This window comes from Pseudophryne corroboree, chromosome 10 (genome assembly GCF_028390025.1).
Source record: "Pseudophryne corroboree isolate aPseCor3 chromosome 10, aPseCor3.hap2, whole genome shotgun sequence".
Classification (NCBI taxonomy): domain Eukaryota; kingdom Metazoa; phylum Chordata; class Amphibia; order Anura; family Myobatrachidae; genus Pseudophryne; species Pseudophryne corroboree.
In genome coordinates, this window is record NC_086453.1 from 15,380,685 (window position 1) to 15,400,923 (window position 20,239).

General features: G+C 49.6%; 1 protein-coding gene across 4 annotated transcripts in view; it reads right to left on the bottom strand.

Annotated features, from left to right (window-relative positions):
- TMCO4 (transmembrane and coiled-coil domains 4) overlaps positions 1-20,239 on the bottom strand; it is a 146,734-nt gene that overhangs the window by 57,674 nt on the left and 68,821 nt on the right. For all 4 annotated transcript variants that reach the window (XM_063942144.1, XM_063942145.1, XM_063942146.1 and 1 more), the window contains 2 exons: positions 3,298-3,382; positions 3,022-3,139 (listed from right to left, as the gene is read on the bottom strand). In XM_063942144.1, coding sequence (XP_063798214.1) covers positions 3,022-3,139; positions 3,298-3,382 — 203 coding nt within the window. The remainder of the gene's footprint in view (positions 1-3,021; positions 3,140-3,297; positions 3,383-20,239) is intronic.

The following is a 20,239-nucleotide window of genomic DNA, read 5'->3' on the forward strand; positions in this document are numbered from 1 at the left end:
ATCCAGTACACTTGACAATGCAGCCCATCCATTCCCTATACTGATCCAGTACACATGGCAATGCAGCTCATCCATTCCCTATGCTGATCCAGTACAAGTGACAATGCAGCCCATCCATTCCCTATACTGATCCAGTACACATGGCAATGCAGCCCATCAACTCCCTATACTGATCCAGTACACATGGCAATGCAGCTCATCCATTCCCTATGCTGATCCAGTACAAGTGACAATGCAGCCCATCCATTCCCTATACTGATCCAGTACACATGGCAATGCAGCCCATCAACTCCCTATACTGATCCAGTACACGTGACAATGCAGCCCAACCATTCCCTATACTGATCCAGTACACATGGCAATGCAGCCCATCCATTCCCTATGCTGATCCAGTACACGTGGCAATGCAGCCCATCCATTCCCTATACTGATCCAGTACACATGACAATGCAGCCCATCCATTCCCTATACTGATCCAGAACACGTGACAATGCAGCCCATCCATTCCCTATACTGATCCAGTACACGTGACAATGCAGCCCATCCATTCCCTATACTGATCCAGTACACGTGACAATGCAGCCCATCCATTCGCTATGCTGATCCAGTACACATGGCAATGCAGCTCATCCATTCCCTATACTGATCCAGTACACATGGCAATGCAGCTCATCCATTCCCTATGCTTATCCAGTACATGTGACAATGCAGCCCATCCATTCCCTATGCTGATCCAGTACAAGTGACAATGCAGCCCATCCATTCCCTATACTGATCCAGTACACATGGCAATGCAGCCCATCAACTCCCTATACTGATCCAGTACACGTGACAATGCAGCCCAACCATTCCCTATACTGATCCAGTACACATGGCAATGCAGCCCATCCATTCCTTATGCTGATCCAGTACACATGGCAATGCAGCCCATCCATTCCCTATACTGATCCAGTACACGTGACAATGCAGCCCATCCATTCCCTATGCTGATCCAGTACACATGGCAATGCAGCCCATCCATTCCCTATATTGATCCAGTACACATGGCAATGCAGCCCATCCATTCCCTATACTGATCCAGTACACGTGGCAATGCAGCCCATCCATTCCCTATACTGATCCAGTACACATGGCAATGCAGCCCATCCATTCCCTATGCTGATCCAGTACACGTGACAATGCAGCCCATCCATTCCCTATGCTGATCCAGTACACGTGACAATGCAGCCCATCCACTCCCTATGCTGATCCAGTACACGTGACAATGCAGCCCATCCATTCCCTATGCTGATCCAGTACACGTGACAATGCAGCCCATCCATTCCCTATACTGATCCAGTACACGTGACAATGCAGCCCATCCATTCCCTATCCTGATCCAGTACACGTGACACTGCAGCCCATCCACTCCCTATGCTGATCCAGTACACATGGCAATGCAGCCCATCCATTCCCTATGCTGATCCAGTACACATGGCAATGCAGCCCATCCATTCCCCATGCTGATGCAGTACACACAGCAATGCAGCCCATCCACTCCCTATGCTGATCCAGTACACGTGACAATGCAGCCCATCCATTCCCTATACTGATCCAGTACGCGTGACAATGCATCCCATCCATTCCCTATGCTGATCCAGTACACATGGCAATGCAGCCCATCCACTCCCTATGCTGATCCAGTACACGTGACAATGCAGCCCATCCATTCCCTATACTGATCCAGTACACATGGCAATGCAGCCCATCCACTCCCTATACTGATCCAGTACACGTGACAATGCATTCCATCCATTCCCTATACTGATCCAGTACACACAGCAATGCAGCCCATCCACTCCCTATACTGATGCAGTACACACAGCAATGCAGCCCATCCACTCCCTATGCTGATCCAGTACACGTGACAATGCAGCCCATCCATTCCCTATACTGATCCAGTACACATGGCAATGCAGCCCATCCATTCCCTATACTGATCCAGTACACGTGACAATGCATCCCATCCACTCCCTATACTGATGCAGTACACACAGCAATGCAGCCCATCCACTCCCTATACTGATGCAGTACACACAGCAATGCAGCCCATCCACTCCCTATACTGATGCAGTACACACAGCAATGCAGCCCATCCACTCCCTATACTGATCCAGTACACGTGACAATGCAGCCCATCCACTCCCTATACTGATCTAGTACACATGACAATGCAGCCCATCCATTCCCTATACTGATCCAGTACACGTGACAATGCAGCCCATCCACTCCCTATACTGATCCAGTACACGTGACAATGCAGCCCATCCATTCCCTATACTGATCCAGTACACGTGACAATGCAGCCCATCCACTCCCTATACTGATCCAGTACACGTGACAATGCAGCCCATCCATTCCCTATACTGATCCAGTACACGTGACAATGCAGCCCACCCATTCCCTATGCTGATCCAGTACACATGGCAATGCAGCCCACCCATTCCCTATGCTGATCCAGTACACGTGACAATGCAGCTCATCCATTCCCTATACTGATGCAGTACACACAGCAATGCAGCCCATCCACTCCCTATACTGATGCAGTACACACAGCAATGCAGCCCATCCACTCCCTATACTGATGCAGTACACACAGCAATGCAGCCCATCCACTCCCTATACTGATGCAGTACACACAGCAATGCAGCCCATCCATTCCCTATACTGATGCAGTACACACAGCAATGGGGCCCCATCCATTCACCTAAGACCTCACTGAGACACTGCAAGACTAATATGCATAAGTTGTGAATTAGTAACACACACCGGGCACACACGCTACTTGTAACAACCTAAAGGCATCTCGCGTTGGATGCAGCTTTGTATTTGCACGCAACTGCTGCTTTTTCAGTCACTGCATTTTACACCTGGGGTTTGAGGTACTACTGCATCCAGCTCAGCACCACCCGCTATATAAGTAAACACAAGGGGGCGCACATTACTCATTTCCTCCTGACCTATTCCAGATCATTTACGCACCTGCAGTAGCCATTAATGATCCGTCCAGCTACAACCCGCGTTAATGGTTTCCATCGCTTCACATCACCTTCCACAGGGGCCCCCAGCAGCACCACATCCTCAATGATCCCCTCAGCACCTGCCGGAGGCAAAGAAAGCGCTTACATCTCCTTATAATCTGTAATTACCCCGAAACATTGCTGTGTGACGTTTACGCTGCAATTCCACCAAGCCAGCTCAATGAGGGAGACATGGATTCACCCGCAGCAGCACTACTTACACACATGTCCCCATTACCTGCCTCCTGCGCCAGCTCATGTAGGCAGAAGTAAATGACCCGAGCCCCCAGGCTGAACCCGATCAGAGTCACAGGACGCTTTCCCTAAAACAGGAGGAGAACGGTGTTATTGGCACTGTACAGGGGGAAATGACAGTGTTACTGGCACTGTACAGGGGGAAATGACAGTGTTACTGGCACTGTACAGGGGAAATGACAGTGTTACTGGCACTGTACAGGGGGAAATGACAGCGTTACTGGCACTGTACAAGGGAAATGACAGCGTTACTGGCACTGTACAGGGGGAAATGACAGTGTTACTGGCACTGTACAGGGGGAAATGACAGCGTTACTGGCACTGTACAGGGGGAAATGATAGTGTTACTGGCACTGTACAGGGGGAAATGACAGCGTTACTGGCACTGTACAGGGGGGAAATGACAGTGTTACTGGCACTGTACAGGGGGAAATGACAGTGTTACTGGCACTGTACAGGGGAAATGACAGTGTTACTGGCACTGTACAGGGGGAAATGACAGTGTTACTGGCACTGTACAAGGGAAATGACAGCGTTACTGGCACTGTACAGGGGGAAATGACAGTGTTACTGGCACTGTACAGGGGGAAATGACAGCGTTACTGGCACTGTACAGGGGGGAAATGACAGTGTTACTGGCACTGTACAGGGGGGAAATGACAGTGTTACTGGCACTGTACAGGGGGAAATGACAGTGTTACTGGCACTGTACAGGGGGGAAATGACAGTGTTACTGGCACTGTACAGGGGGGAAATGACAGTGTTACTGGCACTGTACAGGGGGAAATGACAGTGTTACTGGCACTGTACAGGGGGGAAATGACAGTGTTACTGGCACTGTACAGGGGGAAATGACAGTGTTACTGGCACTGTACAGGGGGAAATGACAGTGTTACTGGCACTGTACAGGGGGAAATGACAGTGTTACTGGCACTGTACAGGGGGAAATGACAGTGTTACTGGCACTGTACAGGGAGAAATGACAGTGTTACTGGCACTGTACAGGGGGAAATGACAGCGTTACTGGCACTGTACAGGGGGAAATGACAGTGTTACTGGCACTGTACAGGGGGAAATGACAGTGTTACTGGCACTGTACAGGGGGAAATGACAGTGTTACTGGCACTGTACAGGGGGAAATGACAGTGTTACTGGCACTGTACAGGGGGAAATGACAGCGTTACTGGCACTGTACAGGGGGAAATGACAGTGTTACTGGCACTGTACAGGGGGAAATGACAGCGTTACTGGCACTGTACAGGGGGTAATGACAGTGTTACTGGCACTGTACAGGGGGAAATGACAGTGTTACTGGCACTGTACAGGGAGAAATGACAGCGTTACTGGCACTGTACAGGGGGAAATGACAGCGTTACTGGCACTGTACAGGGGGAAATGACAGTGTTACTGGCACTGTACAGGGGGAAATGACAGTGTTACTGGCACTGTACAGGGGGAAATGATAGTGTTACTGGCACTGTACAGGGGGAAATGACAGCGTTACTGGCACTGTACAGGGGGGAAATGATAGTGTTACTGGCACTGTACAGGGGGAAATGACAGTGTTACTGGCACTGTACAGGGGAAATGACAGTGTTACTGGCACTGTACAGGGGGAAATGACAGTGTTACTGGCACTGTACAGGGGGAAATGACAGTGTTACTGGCACTGTACAGGGGGTAATGACAGTGTTACTGGCACTGTACAGGGGGAAATGACAGTGTTACTGGCACTGTACAGGGAGAAATGACAGTGTTACTGGCACTGTACAGGGGGAAATGACAGCGTTACTGGCACTGTACAGGGGGGAAATGATAGTGTTACTGGCACTGTACAGGGGGGAAATGATAGTGTTACTGGCACTGTACAGGGGGAAATGATAGTGTTACTGGCACTGTACAGGGGGAAATGACAGTGTTACTGGCACTGTACAGGGGGGAAATGATAGTGTTACTGGCACTGTACAGGGGGTAATGACAGTGTTACTGGCACTGTACAGGGGGAAATGATAGTGTTACTGGCACTGTACAGGGGGAAATGACAGTGTTACTGGCACTGTACAGGGGGAAATGACAGTGTTACTGGCACTGTACAGGGGGTAATGACAGTGTTACTGGCACTGTACAGGGGGAAATGATAGTGTTACTGGCACTGTACAGGGGGAAATGATAGTGTTACTGGCACTGTACAGGGGGAAATGACAGTGTTACTGGCACTGTACAGGGGGGAAATGATAGTGTTACTGGCACTGTACAGGGGGTAATGACAGTGTTACTGGCACTGTACAGGGGGAAATGATAGTGTTACTGGCACTGCACAGGGGGAAATGACAGTGTTACTGGCACTGTACAGGGGGAAATGACAGTGTTACTGGCACTGTACAGGGGGTAATGACAGTGTTACTGGCACTGTACAGGGGGAAATGATAGTGTTACTGGCACTGTACAGGGGGAAATGATAGTGTTACTGGCACTGTACAGGGGGAAATGACAGTGTTACTGGCACTGTACAGGGGGAAATGACAGTGTTACTGGCACTGTACAGGGGGTAATGACAGTGTTACTGGCACTGTACAGGGGGAAATGATAGTGTTACTGGCACTGTACAGGGGGAAATGACAGTGTTACTGGCACTGTACAGGGGGAAATGACAGTGTTACTGGCACTGTACAGGGGGTAATGACAGTGTTACTGGCACTGTACAGGGGGAAATGATAGTGTTACTGGCACTGTACAGGGGGAAATGACAGTGTTACTGGCACTGTACAGGGGGAAATGATAGTGTTACTGGCACTGTACAGGGGGTAATGACAGTGTTACTGGCACTGTACAGGGGGAAATGACAGTGTTACTGGCACTGTACAGGGGGAAATGATAGTGTTACTGGCACTGTACAGGGGGAAATGACAGTGTTACTGGCACTGTACAGGGGGAAATGACAGTGTTACTGGCACTGTACAGGGGGAAATGACAGTGTTACTGGCACTGTACAGGGGGAAATGATAGTGTTACTGGCACTGTACAGGGGGAAATGACAGTGTTACTGGCACTGTACAGGGGGAAATGATAGTGTTACTGGCACTGTACAGGGGGAAATGACAGTGTTACTGGCACTGTACAGGGGGAAATGACAGTGTTACTGGCACTGTACAGGGGGAAATGACAGTGTTACTGGCACTGTACAGGGGGGAAATGACAGTGTTACTGGCACTGTGCAGGGAGAAATGACAGTGTTACTGGCACTGTACAGGGGGAAATGATAGTGTTACTGGCACTGTACAGGGGGAAATGACAGTGTTACTGGCACTGTACAGGGGGGAAATGACAGTGTTACTGGCACTGTGCAGGGAGAAATGATAGTGTTACTGGCACTGTACAGGGGGGAAATGATAGTGTTACTGGCACTGTACAGGGGGAAATGACAGTGTTACTGGCACTGTACAGGGGGGAAATGATAGTGTTACTGGCACTGTACAGGGGGAAATGACAGTGTTACTGGCACTGTACAGGGGGGAAATGATAGTGTTACTGGCACTGTACAGGGGAAAATGACAGTGTTACTGGCACTGTACAGGGGGGAAATGACAGTGTTACTGGCACTGTGCAGGGAGAAATGATAGTGTTACTGGCACTGTACAGGGGGAAATGACAGTGTTACTGGCACTGTACAGGGGGAAATGACAGCGTTACTGGCACTGTACAGGGGGAAATGACAGCGTTACTGGCACTGTACAGGGGGAAATGACAGTGTTACTGGCACTGTACAGGGGGAAATGACAGCGTTACTGGCACTGTACAGGGGGAAATGACAGCGTTACTGGCACTGTACTGGGGGTAATGACAGTGTTACTGGCACTGTACAGGGGGGAAATGACAGTGTTACTGGCACTGTACAGGGGGAAATGACAGCGTTACTGGCACTGTACAGAGGGAAATGACAGCGTTACTGGCACTGTACAGGGGGGGGGGGGAATGACAGCGTTACTGGCACTGTACAGGGGGAGATGACAGTGTTACTGGCACTGTACAGGGGGAAATGACAGTGTTACTGGCACTGTACAGGGGGAAATGACAGTGTTACTGGCACTGTACAGGGGGAAATGACAGTGTTACTGGCACTGTACAGGGGGAAATGACAGCGTTACTGGCACTGTACAGGGGGAAATGACAGCGTTACTGGCACTGTACAGGGGGAAATGATAGTGTTACTGGCACTGTACAGGGGGAAATGACAGTGTTACTGGCACTGTACAGGGGGAAATGATAGTGTTACTGGCACTGTACAGGGGGAAATGACAGTGTTACTGGCACTGTACAGGGGGAAATGATAGTGTTACTGGCACTGTACAGGGGGAAATGACAGTGTTACTGGCACTGTACAGGGGGGAAATGACAGTGTTACTGGCACTGTGCAGGGAGAAATGACAGTGTTACTGGCACTGTGCAGGGAGAAATGACAGTGTTACTGGCACTGTACAGGGGGAAATGATAGTGTTACTGGCACTGTACAGGGGGAAATGACAGTGTTACTGGCACTGTACAGGGGGGAAATGACAGTGTTACTGGCACTGTGCAGGGAGAAATGATAGTGTTACTGGCACTGTACAGGGGGGAAATGATAGTGTTACTGGCACTGTACAGGGGGAAATGACAGTGTTACTGGCACTGTACAGGGGGGAAATGATAGTGTTACTGGCACTGTACAGGGGGAAATGACAGTGTTACTGGCACTGTACAGGGGGGAAATGATAGTGTTACTGGCACTGTACAGGGGAAAATGACAGTGTTACTGGCACTGTACAGGGGGGAAATGACAGTGTTACTGGCACTGTGCAGGGAGAAATGATAGTGTTACTGGCACTGTACAGGGGGAAATGACAGTGTTACTGGCACTGTACAGGGGGAAATGACAGCGTTACTGGCACTGTACAGGGGGAAATGACAGCGTTACTGGCACTGTACAGGGGGAATTGACAGTGTTACTGGCACTGTACAGGGGGAAATGACAGCGTTACTGGCACTGTACAGGGGGAAATGACAGCGTTACTGGCACTGTACAGGGGGAAATGACAGCGTTACTGGCACTGTACAGGGGGAATTGACAGTGTTACTGGCACTGTACAGGGGGAAATGACAGCGTTACTGGCACTGTACAGGGGGAAATGACAGCGTTACTGGCACTGTACTGGGGGTAATGACAGTGTTACTGGCACTGTACAGGGGGGAAATGACAGTGTTACTGGCACTGTACAGGGGGGAAATGATAGTGTTACTGGCACTGTACAGGGGGAAATGACAGCGTTACTGGCACTGTACAGAGGGAAATGACAGCGTTACTGGCACTGTACAGGGGGGGGGGGGGGGAATGACAGCGTTACTGGCACTGTACAGGGGGAGATGACAGTGTTACTGGCACTGTACAGGGGGAAATGACAGTGTTACTGGCACTGTACAGGGGGAAATGACAGTGTTACTGGCACTGTACAGGGGGAAATGACAGTGTTACTGGCACTGTACAGGGGGAAATGACAGCGTTACTGGCACTGTACAGGGGGAAATGACAGCGTTACTGGCACTGTACAGGGGGAAATGACAGTGTTACTGGCACTGTACAGGGGGAAATGACAGTGTTACTGGCACAGCGGTTACTGGCGCTGTACAGGGGGAAATGACAGCGTTACTGGCACTGTACAGGGGGAAATGACAGCGTTACTGGCGCTGTACAGGGGGAAATGACAGCGTTACTGGCGCTGTACAGGGGGAAATGACAGCGTTACTGGCACTGTACAGGGGGAAATGACAGCGTTACTGGCACTGTACAGGGGGAAATGACAGCGTTACTGGCACTGTACAGGGGGAAATGACAGCGTTACTGGCACTGTACAGGGGGAAATGACAGCGTTACTGGCACTGTACAGGGGGAAATGACAGCGTTACTGGCACTGTACAAGGGGAAATGACAGCGTTACTGGCACTGTACAGGGGAAAATGACAGTGTTACTGGCGCTGTACAGGGGGGAATGACAGTGTTACTGGCACTGTACAGGGGGGAAATGACAGTGTTACTGGCGCTGTACAGGGGGTAATGACAGTGTTACTGGCACTGTACAGGGGGAAATGACAGTGTTACTGGCACTGTACAGGGGGAAATGACAGCGTTACTGGCACTGTACAGGGGGAAATGACAGTGTTACTGGCACTGTGCAGGGGGAAATGACAGCGTTACTGGCACTGTACAGGGGGTAATGACAGTGTTACTGGCACTGTACAGGGGGAAATGACAGTGTTACTGGCACTGTACAGGGGGAAATGACAGCGTTACTGGCTCTGTACAGGGGGAAATGACAGTGTTACTGGCACTGTACAGGGGGTAATGACAGTGTTACTGGCACTGTACAGGGGGAAATGACAGTGTTACTGGCGCTGTACAGGGGTAAATGACAGTGTTACTGGCACTGTACCGGGGGAAATGACAGTGTTACTGGCACTGTGCAGGGGGAAATGACAGCGTTACTGGCACTGTACAGGGGGAAATGACAGTGTTACTGGCACTCTTCAGGGGCTAATGACTGTGTTACTTGCACTGTACAGAGATAAATTACTGTGATGCAGGACGGTATCCGGACTCTATGTCGACACACATTAGGTCAACACCAATTGGTCGACATTGAGTAGGTCCAAACAGGAAATAGGTCGACACGACGAAGTTCGCTCGCCATGCGAGGGGACACGGTGCACCAATTGGGGTTCCCGGTCACTCTACGAAGAAAACGACACCAAAAAACATCCAGAAAAACCTCATGTCGACCTAATGCTTGTGTTGATCTATTCTGGGTGTCGACTTAGTTACTGTCGACCAATAGTGGTCGACCTAGACACTGTTGACCTAATTGTGGTCGACCCTATGATCCACACCCCACACGTACAGTAACCCTACAGCTCTGTAAGGCAAATAACCACAATATATATAATACAATCCCGCTATCTAGTGCCTAGTACACAATACAATCCCGCTATCTAGTGCCTAGTACACAATACAATCCCGCAATCTAGTGCCTAGTACGATACAATCCCGCTATCTAGTGCCTAGTACACAATACAATCCCGCTATCTAGTGCCTTGTACACGATACAATCCCGCTATCTAGTGCCTAGTACACGATACAATCCCGCTATCTAGTGCCTAGTACACAATACAATCCCGCTATCTAGTGCCTAGTAGACGATACAATCCCGCTATCTAGTGCTTAGTACACAATACAATCCCGCTATCTAGTGCCTAGTACACAATACAATCCCGCTTTCTAGTGCCTAGTACACAATACAATCCCGCTATCTAGTGCCTAGTACACGATACAATCCCGCTGTCTAGTGCCTAGTACACAATACAATCCCGCTATCTAGTGCCTAGTACACGATACAATCCCGCTGTCTAGTGCCTAGTACACAATACAATACCGCTATCTAGTGCCTAGTACACAATACAATCCCACTATCTAGGCCTAGTACACGATACAATCCCGCTATCTAGTGCCTAGTACACAATACAATCCCACTATCTAGGCCTAGTACACGATACAATCCCGCTATCTAGTGCCTAGTACACGATACAATCCCGCTATCAAGTGGTTTGTACACAATACAATCCCGCTATCTAGTGCCTAGTAGACGATACAATCCCGCTATCTAGTGCTTAGTACACAATACAATCCCGCTATCTAGTGCTTAGTACACAATACAATCCCGCTATCTAGTGCCTAGTACACAATACAATCCCGCTATCTAGTGCCTAGTACACAATACAATCCCGCTATCTAGTGCCTAGTACACAATACAAACCCGCTATTTAGTGCCTAGTACACAATACAATCCCGCTATCTAGTGCCTAGTACACAATACAATCCCGCTATCTAGTGCCTAGTACACAATACAATCCCGCTATCTAGTGCCTAGTACACGATACAATCCCGCTGTCTAGTGCCTAGTACACAATACAATCCCGCTATCTAGTGCCTAGTACACGATACAATCCCGCTGTCTAGTGCTTAGTACACAATACAATCCCGCTATCTAGTGCCTAGTACACAATACAATCCCGCTATCTAGTGCCTAGTACACAATACAATCCCGCAATCTAGTGCCTAGTACAATACAATCCCGCTATCTAGTGCCTAGTACACAATACAATCCCGCTATCTAGTGCCTAGTACACGATACAATCCCGCTATCTAGTGCCTAGTACACAATACAATCCCGCTATCTAGTGCCTAGTACACAATACAATCCCGCTATCTAGTGCCTAGTAGACGATACAATCCCGCTATCTAGTGCCTAGTACACAATACAATCCCGCTATCTAGTGCCTAGTACACGATACAATCCCGCTGTCTAGTGCCTAGTACACAATACAATCCCGCTATCTAGTGCCTAGTACACGATACAATCCCGCTGTCTAGTGCCTAGTACACAATACAATCCCACTATCTAGTGCCTAGTACACGATACAATCCCGCTGTCTAGTGCCTAGTACACAATACAATACCGCTATCTAGTGCCTAGTACACAATACAATCCCACTATCTAGGCCTAGTACACGATACAATCCCGCTATCTAGTGCCTAGTACACAATACAATCCCACTATCTAGGCCTAGTACACGATACAATCCCGCTATTTAGTGGTTTGTACACTATACAATCCCGCTATCTAGTGCCTAGTACACAATACAATCCCGCTATCTAGTGCCTAGTACACGATACAATCCCGCTATCTAGTGCCTAGTACACAATACAATCCCGCTATCTAGTGCCTAGTACACAATACAATCCCGCTATCTAGTGGCTAGTACACAATACAATCCTGCTATCTAGTGCCTAGTACACAATACAATCCCGCTATCTAGTGCCTAGTACACAATACAATCCCGCTATCTAGTGCCTAGTACACAATACAATCCCGCTATCTAGTGCCTAGTACACAATACAATCCCGCTATCTAGTGCCTAGTACACAATACAATCACGCTATCTAGGCCTAGTACAAAAAGAGGATTTTGGTACTTACCGATAAATCCATTTCTCTGAATCCTCTAGGGGACACTGGACAGTACTTAGACATTAGGGGTGTGAAGCTTGCAACCGGAGGTGTGGCACATTCTAAAATTAGCATTGTCTGCACAGCCGGTTCCTCCCCCTTCACAGCCCTCCTCCCTCAGTTTGGAAAATTTGACTGAGAGAATAGGACATGACACTTGAGCACATGGCGAGGAACCGAACAGTACAACCTATCAAACAGCAACCAATAACTCTTAACTGGAAAATCAACGCTGTTTGGAAAAACTTTGTAAAATCCATATTAGGCACAGAGCCACAATGTGATTTGATCCTATGACCTTGTTTGTCAAAGTCCTGGGACTAACTACGTGGGTCACAAGAGTCCTTTGAACAGGAAGTGTGAACCCAGCAGACTGACAGCACCGAGGCGGGCGTCCAGTGTCCCCTAGAGGATTCAGAGAAATGGATTTATCGGTAAGTACCAAAATCCTCTTTTCTCTTTCATCCACTAGGGGACACTGGAACAGTACTTAGACATTAGGGGACGTCCCAAAGTTTACTCCCAGGGAGGGAGTGCTGTCGGTTGGCTGCAAACTTAAACGTCCGAACTTAGAGTCCCCGGACGCAAAAAGCCTCAACCTGTAAAATCCTGCGAACATGTGGGCTGAGGACCACAATGCCGCCCTGCAAAGTTGAGCCTTGGAAACCCCTCTGGCCGCCGCCCATGAGTCGCCCACTGGTCGGGTGGTAGAAGCACCCGTCTGAAACGGAACCTGTTTGTCACATGGAATGTAAGTTTGCCGAAAGGCAAGACTAGACCCAGACTGCTGAGATGCTGGCTAACGCTTTTGAGGCTCATCACAAAGAACCAAGACATAGTCCGACTTTCTGAAGGATGATGTAACCTGTAAGAAAGTGTTAATGTGTCCACTCCCTTAGCTGCTGGATCACTTGTCCTGGACACAGCCTTTGTGTCTTCCTCTAACGCCATTCCGTTCCTCTTTCCTCCTTGACGATTTACGTATGCCGTTGTCGTGACGTTGTTCGACTGCATCCTTATGTGTTGACCCATGACTTGGACCTTTGACCAAGAAAGAGGTATTCTCCAGGAGCGTCCAACTGTTCTGAAACTAATGCTATTGTAAGACGGCACCCCAACCTTTGAGGCTGACGTCTGTTGGCAGGAACCACAAATTCCAACTGCCGAATCTCTAGCCTGCTGCGAGATTCCTGTGCAATGACAAATAAAGTAAGGAAGCGTGTATGTGTGGTGGAAGTCGGAGTCTGACCTTGTTCCCTGAGCAATGAGGTTCGTCTGTAATGGACGGGAATGAAGCCTGCCACCAACTGCCCGAAAATTTCCACACAGAGGTGTAGAAAATCGTCTGTGACCTCAGTACCTGAACCACTAATCTCTGTAGGTCCTGGACCTTGTTATTTGGTAGGAATCCTCTCAGTTGTACCCTGTCCCATAGGAGACTGAGGAATTGAATCCGTTGAGCTGGCCAGAGGTTGGATCTCTGGAAATTCATAATCTCCCCAAGTTGAACGAGAAATGGATGGGATGTCTGAACATCTCTGATCAACTGGTCACAAGAGGATGCATTAATTAGCAGGTCGCCTAGATAAGGACCTATCGTGACTTCAACAGTCCCGAGTCTGCAACCATGAATGCCCTGATCTTCTGTAGATAAGGACCTATCGTGACTTTAACAGTCCCGAGTCTGCAACCATGAATGCCATGATCTTCTGTAAAGAGTCTTGGAGCCAGTGAGAGACTGAACGGTAAGGCCCTGAATTGGTAGCTATCCATCAGCAGTGCAAACCTTAAGAAAGCCTGGTGAGGGGCCCAGATTGGGATATGCAGATATGCATGTTCTAAACCAGCAATGATCAACTGGATTGATTCCAGCTTGAATTTGTAGACACTTAGCAACCGGCTTAAAACTTTTAAATTGAGTATCGGCCGGACTGTCCTGTCTGACTTGGTATGACAAAATGATTGGAGTAGAGAGCCATTTCTCACTGAGAGGCGGCAACCGGGAGAATGACCTCTGAACGTAGCATTCTTTCCATTGTCGGCAGTAGCTCTTATTCTACCTGAGGGCACCGAGGCAACTCCAGACCTTCGACCACCAAGGGGAATCCCAGGTGAGCCGTGAGACCGTCCTGCCACGGTCTTGTCAGCAGATTTATCCCGCTTACTGGCTGCCTGTGAGCGGCCTCTACCTCTGCCCCCACGTACTTGTGTACCAAAAACTCTTCCTCGGGCACGGAAGGACTGAGCTCTAAAGGAATTACACGCTGGTCCCGATAACCTTTCCTAACCTGTGTAATGGTTCTTGTATAAGGAGTAGGCAGACAAGTGGACGCTGTAGCTTGCGAATCCACTTGTCCAACACTGGACCGAAAAACAGCTCATCCTCAAAGGGTGGTATTCTACCGCACCTTCTAGCCGATCTGGCTAATGTAGAGATGCGCGATGCTATTCTGTGAGGCTTGACACAAGTGTGAGGCTGAATCTCGAATGTGTTACGCCAGTTAGGTGACTTTTTCCAAGCCATTTTCCCCCTAAATAGCCTGTACTATGCGTCCCGACCATACTCCCATGGCCTTGTCAACCCACGGCAGACGAGCGTAGGCCTCTGTGCTGCAACTGTCACAAAATTTTGACGTTAAAGCTGCGTCAACCTCTAATGGTCGTTATATGAGGTAACGGTAAGATTGTCTTCTTCGACAACCTTCCTAGGAAAACACCCACACGCGGCGGAAACTCCCACTTATGCTTATACTCTCAGGAAGGGGATAGGTTACTGGAAACCCCTTTTGGAATTTGAAAACGTTAGTCAGGTTGGTTCCCAAACCTCCTCCATTCGAGACTGGAGGGATTTAGGAAGTGGAAAACGCTTTTGGAATTCGAACAATTCGAATCTACGGGCTCCTTTACTTATTGGACCTTAAAGTCTAGGATCACAGATTGTTGTGATTGCCGTGTCCTCTTCTGGAAAATCGGCGTCTAGGTTAGATTCAATGTACTCACCCATTGTATCAATGAGAAGACCCGCTTCCTTCTTGTTTCCGGTACGAGAGGAAGAGGCCCGTCTAACCGCCTTGCACATTGTTACCGCTTGTGTGAGAGGCGTTAATCTGATGAGAAATTCATCCATCGTCTGTGAGAATCCCGCAGCACTGATTGTTACGTGCGGGATTCCGGTATCCCATTGGAGATCCTATCTACAAGGTTATCCTTGTCCTAGCTGGAGCACTGCTCCCGGGTGGAGCGTCTAAGTAGGAATTGCACACCCCGGGACTGCCTTCCTCGGGCTTGAACCCGTGTGCTCTTCTTGATACATTATGTACAAACATATCAGGTCTCTTCCCGTTGGAGGTCTTTAACAGAAATCTGTCATGGAAACCCCCTACGAGGATATTTCGTGGCGCTTTCACCCTTTAACTAGGAAGAGAAAGGCTGCGAGAAATGACGGAAGCAAAGTTATCGGATCCGGCTGGAATTACTATTCCTTTCTTTATATAGAAACAAGAACAGGACAAAAATATATTTATATAAATAAATAATAATTAAAAAAAAAATAAGTGAAACACCAGCCGACATGCGACCTCCATGCTGCGATGGTAGGGTTTGTATCCGCTTGCTTCTTAGTATTTTCGTTAGGATCTTTATAATAGAAGTCCGTTGAAAATATAATTAGTATAGTAGAATTATATGTTCAGGAGATCTCACATTTCTGAGTATATGTTGGCACCAGTAGAGGGAGCTAGTGCTACACATGCACATCCCTCATGATAGTTTTACTAGTGGGAGGGCTTACCCTTCCCTGTAGAAGGCGCCAGATAGGGATTAATAAAATGGCCGACATTGAAATTTTTATGACACTTCATTATGTACTGGCCACTAGTTTCAGTGATATGAGTTAAACATATGGGGAGGCGCGCCTATGTACTGAGTGCCCTCCATTTTTCTTTTATCCCAGGGTCATCTAAGATTAAACCGTTCACCCGGGCTGAATGGTCTCTTCAGCCATTCTGAAACTGCAGTGTCTATGGCGCGCGCTACGGGACCGTTCATACCAAGTCCCGTAGCGGCGCTGTCTCTGCGCGGCTCTCTGCACTCTATGGACCGCTTCTCTAAGACCCGCAGTGGCGCAGGGTCCTATGTCTGCCCCCTCTATGTGGCTCTCTGCACGCTACGGGATCGCTTACCAAGTACCGTAGCGGCGCTCCTGTCTCTCCTGGTGACGCACGCTACGGGACAGTTTCACTCAGTCCCGCAGCGGCGCCACTGTCTGATGGACGCTACGGGACCGTTACACTCAGTCCCGCTGCGGCGCCACTGTGTGTTGATGGACGCCACGGGACCATTTTACTCAGTCCCGCAGCGGCGCCCCTGTCTACCTGTGATGGACGCTACGGGACCAATCTCACTCAGTCCCGTAGCGGCGCCTCCTTTGCCTGCACAGTGGGAAGTTAATTATCAAAATTTATATTTGGGTAGGATTCAAAACCCAGCACTGGCTATTAGATACTGAGCCACAGTGGCTACATATCGCTGTATATAGCTGTTATAGGGAAAATAAAATCAATATACTACCTAACTGCTGCGGGGGCCATTTTAAAAACAATCTGTACTTACCGTTGTTGGTAAGGAGATGCAGACCCCTTCATCTGGAATCATTGTCTCCACTCCTGAACTTTGTCCCCCTTTTATTAGGGGGACGCAGTCTTTTTATCTGGTAAAGCCTGCACCCCCTTTCACTTAGGTGGGATCGGGCATTTACCATCTTTTAGTTTAAAAACCTGCACCCTCCCTTTAGTTAGGAGGGATTGGGTCAGTATAAAAAGGAAAAAGAAAGAAGAAAATCAATTAATAATCAAAGAAATCTTCAAGGAGCAGGAGCTCCCTTCTGTACGTGCACCTCCTTCGGCACAATTTTCCAAACTGAGGGAGGAGGGCTGTGAAGGGGGAGGAATCAGCTGTGCAGACAATGCTAATTTTAGATTGTGCCACACCTCCGGTTGCAAGCTTCACACCCCAATGTCTAAGTACTGTCCAGTGTCCCCTAGTGGATGAAAGAGAAATACCGCTATCTAGTGCCTAGTACACAATACAGAACAAGGACCACAAGTGCCGTTGGGAGTGCTTGGGTCGCTGAGGCACTTAGACACCCTGAGCGCTCCTGCCTGGTCCCAGAGCTCTTACCAGCAGCCCCATTATCCAACGCTGGCAGACAGAGGGAGATTGGTGCAGGACAGGAAAGCTAACCACACAGAGAATATTCTGGAGGAAGAGAGAGGATGAAGCTGCTATCACCAACAGTACTCCAGAGTGCGTCCGCTGGGAGAGGCGAGGGTGGGGCTCTACGCATGGGGTAGGGGGATGTCCCCTAAGCAGCTGCCTCCGCTGTCCCTGTCACCCGCTGCTGAAAATGGACTCTGCGGCCTTATGCTCAGTTGGCTGAATTTCACTTAACATTGCGGGGGCGTAAATAGGCGCAATTACAGGAGTATGACATAGGCACCAGGTGGGGTTCTTACGTCCACCACTGCATGTGTGGCCAGGGCCAGGTGGTGAATACAGGTTACAGTGTGTGAATGGAGGTTTCGCTAACATGCTAGAGCCATAATATTGCAGCATTTATCCATAACGGGTTAGTTATTAACCATTCCCCCCGATCCCCTCTGCCGTCTTCTATAAATGGGGCACACAGCTCTTCTCCACGCAGCGTGAAATGCTCACGAATCCCCCGACACGGGTCTAACTCTGGTTCTCCAGCCACCCACACGGCTGTGCCTGACCAAGTAGCTACATGGTGAGTAGCGGAGATGTGCCAGGCTGCCACGTTCTGCACAATGAGCGTGATGAAGGGGCTGCCTCTAATCCACACTTAGCAGCAACAATTACCAGTCTGCAGCTAAAAGGACACACGCTCATTAAAGGGATTACTGTCCAGAATGACATTCATCCGTGTGCCTGATATCGGAGAAGCAGCCCCCACTTGTAGATCTGTGCCCCCCTCCCCTCGCACACAGTGATTCATCCCTCCTACCCTCTAGCATATACTACTCAATTACATGTGTGTACAGGGATGCAATCACAGATGCTGGAACCCACCCGGCCTCCACCAGCTCTAAAATACCACCACATGCTCCTGCATTCTACACGTGTTCCAAAACTCCCCACATGCCCATCTGACCTCCACACAAGACCCTTACAGGCCCATCTGACACCACAAGACCCTTACAGGCCCATCTGACCCCACAAGACCCTTACAGGCCCATCTGACCCCACAAGACCCTTACAGGCCCATCTGACCTCCACCCAAGACCCTTACAGGCCCATCTGACCCCACAAGACCCTTACAGGCCCATCTGACCTCCACACAAGACCCTTACAGGCCCATCTGACCGCCACACAAGACCCTTACAGGCCCATCTGACCTCCACCCAAGACCCTTACAGGCCCATCTGACCCCACAAGACCCTTACAGGCCCATCTGACCTCCACTCAAGACCCTTACAGGCCCATCTGACCTCCACCCAAGACCCTTACAGGCCCATCTGACCTCCACACAAGACCCTTACAGGCCCATCTGACCCCACAAGACCCTTACAGGCCCATCTGACCTCCACCCAAGACCCTTACAGGCCCATCTGACCCCACAAGACCCTTACAGGCCCATCTGACCTCCACCCAAGACCCTTACAGGCCCATCTGACCTCCACCCAAGACCCTTACAGGCCCATCTGACCCCACAAGACCCTTACAGGCCCATCTGACCTCCACCCAAGACCCTTACAGGGCCATCTGACCCCACAAGACCCTTACAGGCCCATCTGACCCCACAAGACCCTTACAGGCCCATCTGACCCCACAAGACCCTTACAGGCCCATCTGACCTCCACTCAAGACCCTTACATTGCCACCTGACCACCCCACAGGACCCTTACATACCATCTGACCCCACACGACCCTTACATTGCCACCTGACCACCACAGGACCCTTACAGGCCCATCTGACCTCCACACAAGACCCTTACATTGCCACCTGACCACCACAGGACCCTTACATACCCATCTGACCCCACACATGACCCTTGCAAGTCCATCTGACCCCACACATGACCCATCTGACCCCACAGATGCCCATTACATGACACACACACACACACACACACACACACACACACACACACACACACACACATTAATCCAGGCCTTTATTAAAGGTGAACAAGGTATGAGGGGAGAAGCAGGATGTGAGAGACATTATGGTAGTGGGAGTGAAAGACGGAGGGAACCGGGAAAGTGAGAACTAAAGAGACAGCGGGAAGTGGGAGAGAGAGAGAGCAGGAAGTTGGCGAGAGACAGCGGGAGGTGGGCAAGAGACAGCGGGAGGTGGGCAAGAGACAGTGGGAAGTGGGCAAGAGACAGCAGAAAGTGGGAGAGACAGAGCGAAGTGTGAGAAAGCCAGCAAGAAGTGGGCAAGAGAAAGCAGGAAGTTGGGAAAAGGCAGCGGGAAGTGGGTGAGACAGCGGGAAGTGGAAGAAAGCCAGCAGGAAGTGGGGAAGAAACAGCAAGAAATCAGGAAGGGATGATAGCAGGAAGTGGGGAAGAGACAAGAAGAAGTGGGATAGAGACAGTGTCGAGAGCTACATGCAGGCGATGGCAGCACTGTCTCATGGTTTATGTAGGATGATTTTCTACACTGGGAGCTGCCATTAGAAGGCGGCATCAGCTGCTGCCCTGCATATACTGTAGCTGGTAGAGACAGACAGGCTGCACAGCAGCTATCCTAAAACATGAGACGATCCTCAGGCTACGTAGCAGCCGGGTGTAGCCATGACCGGGAGACACA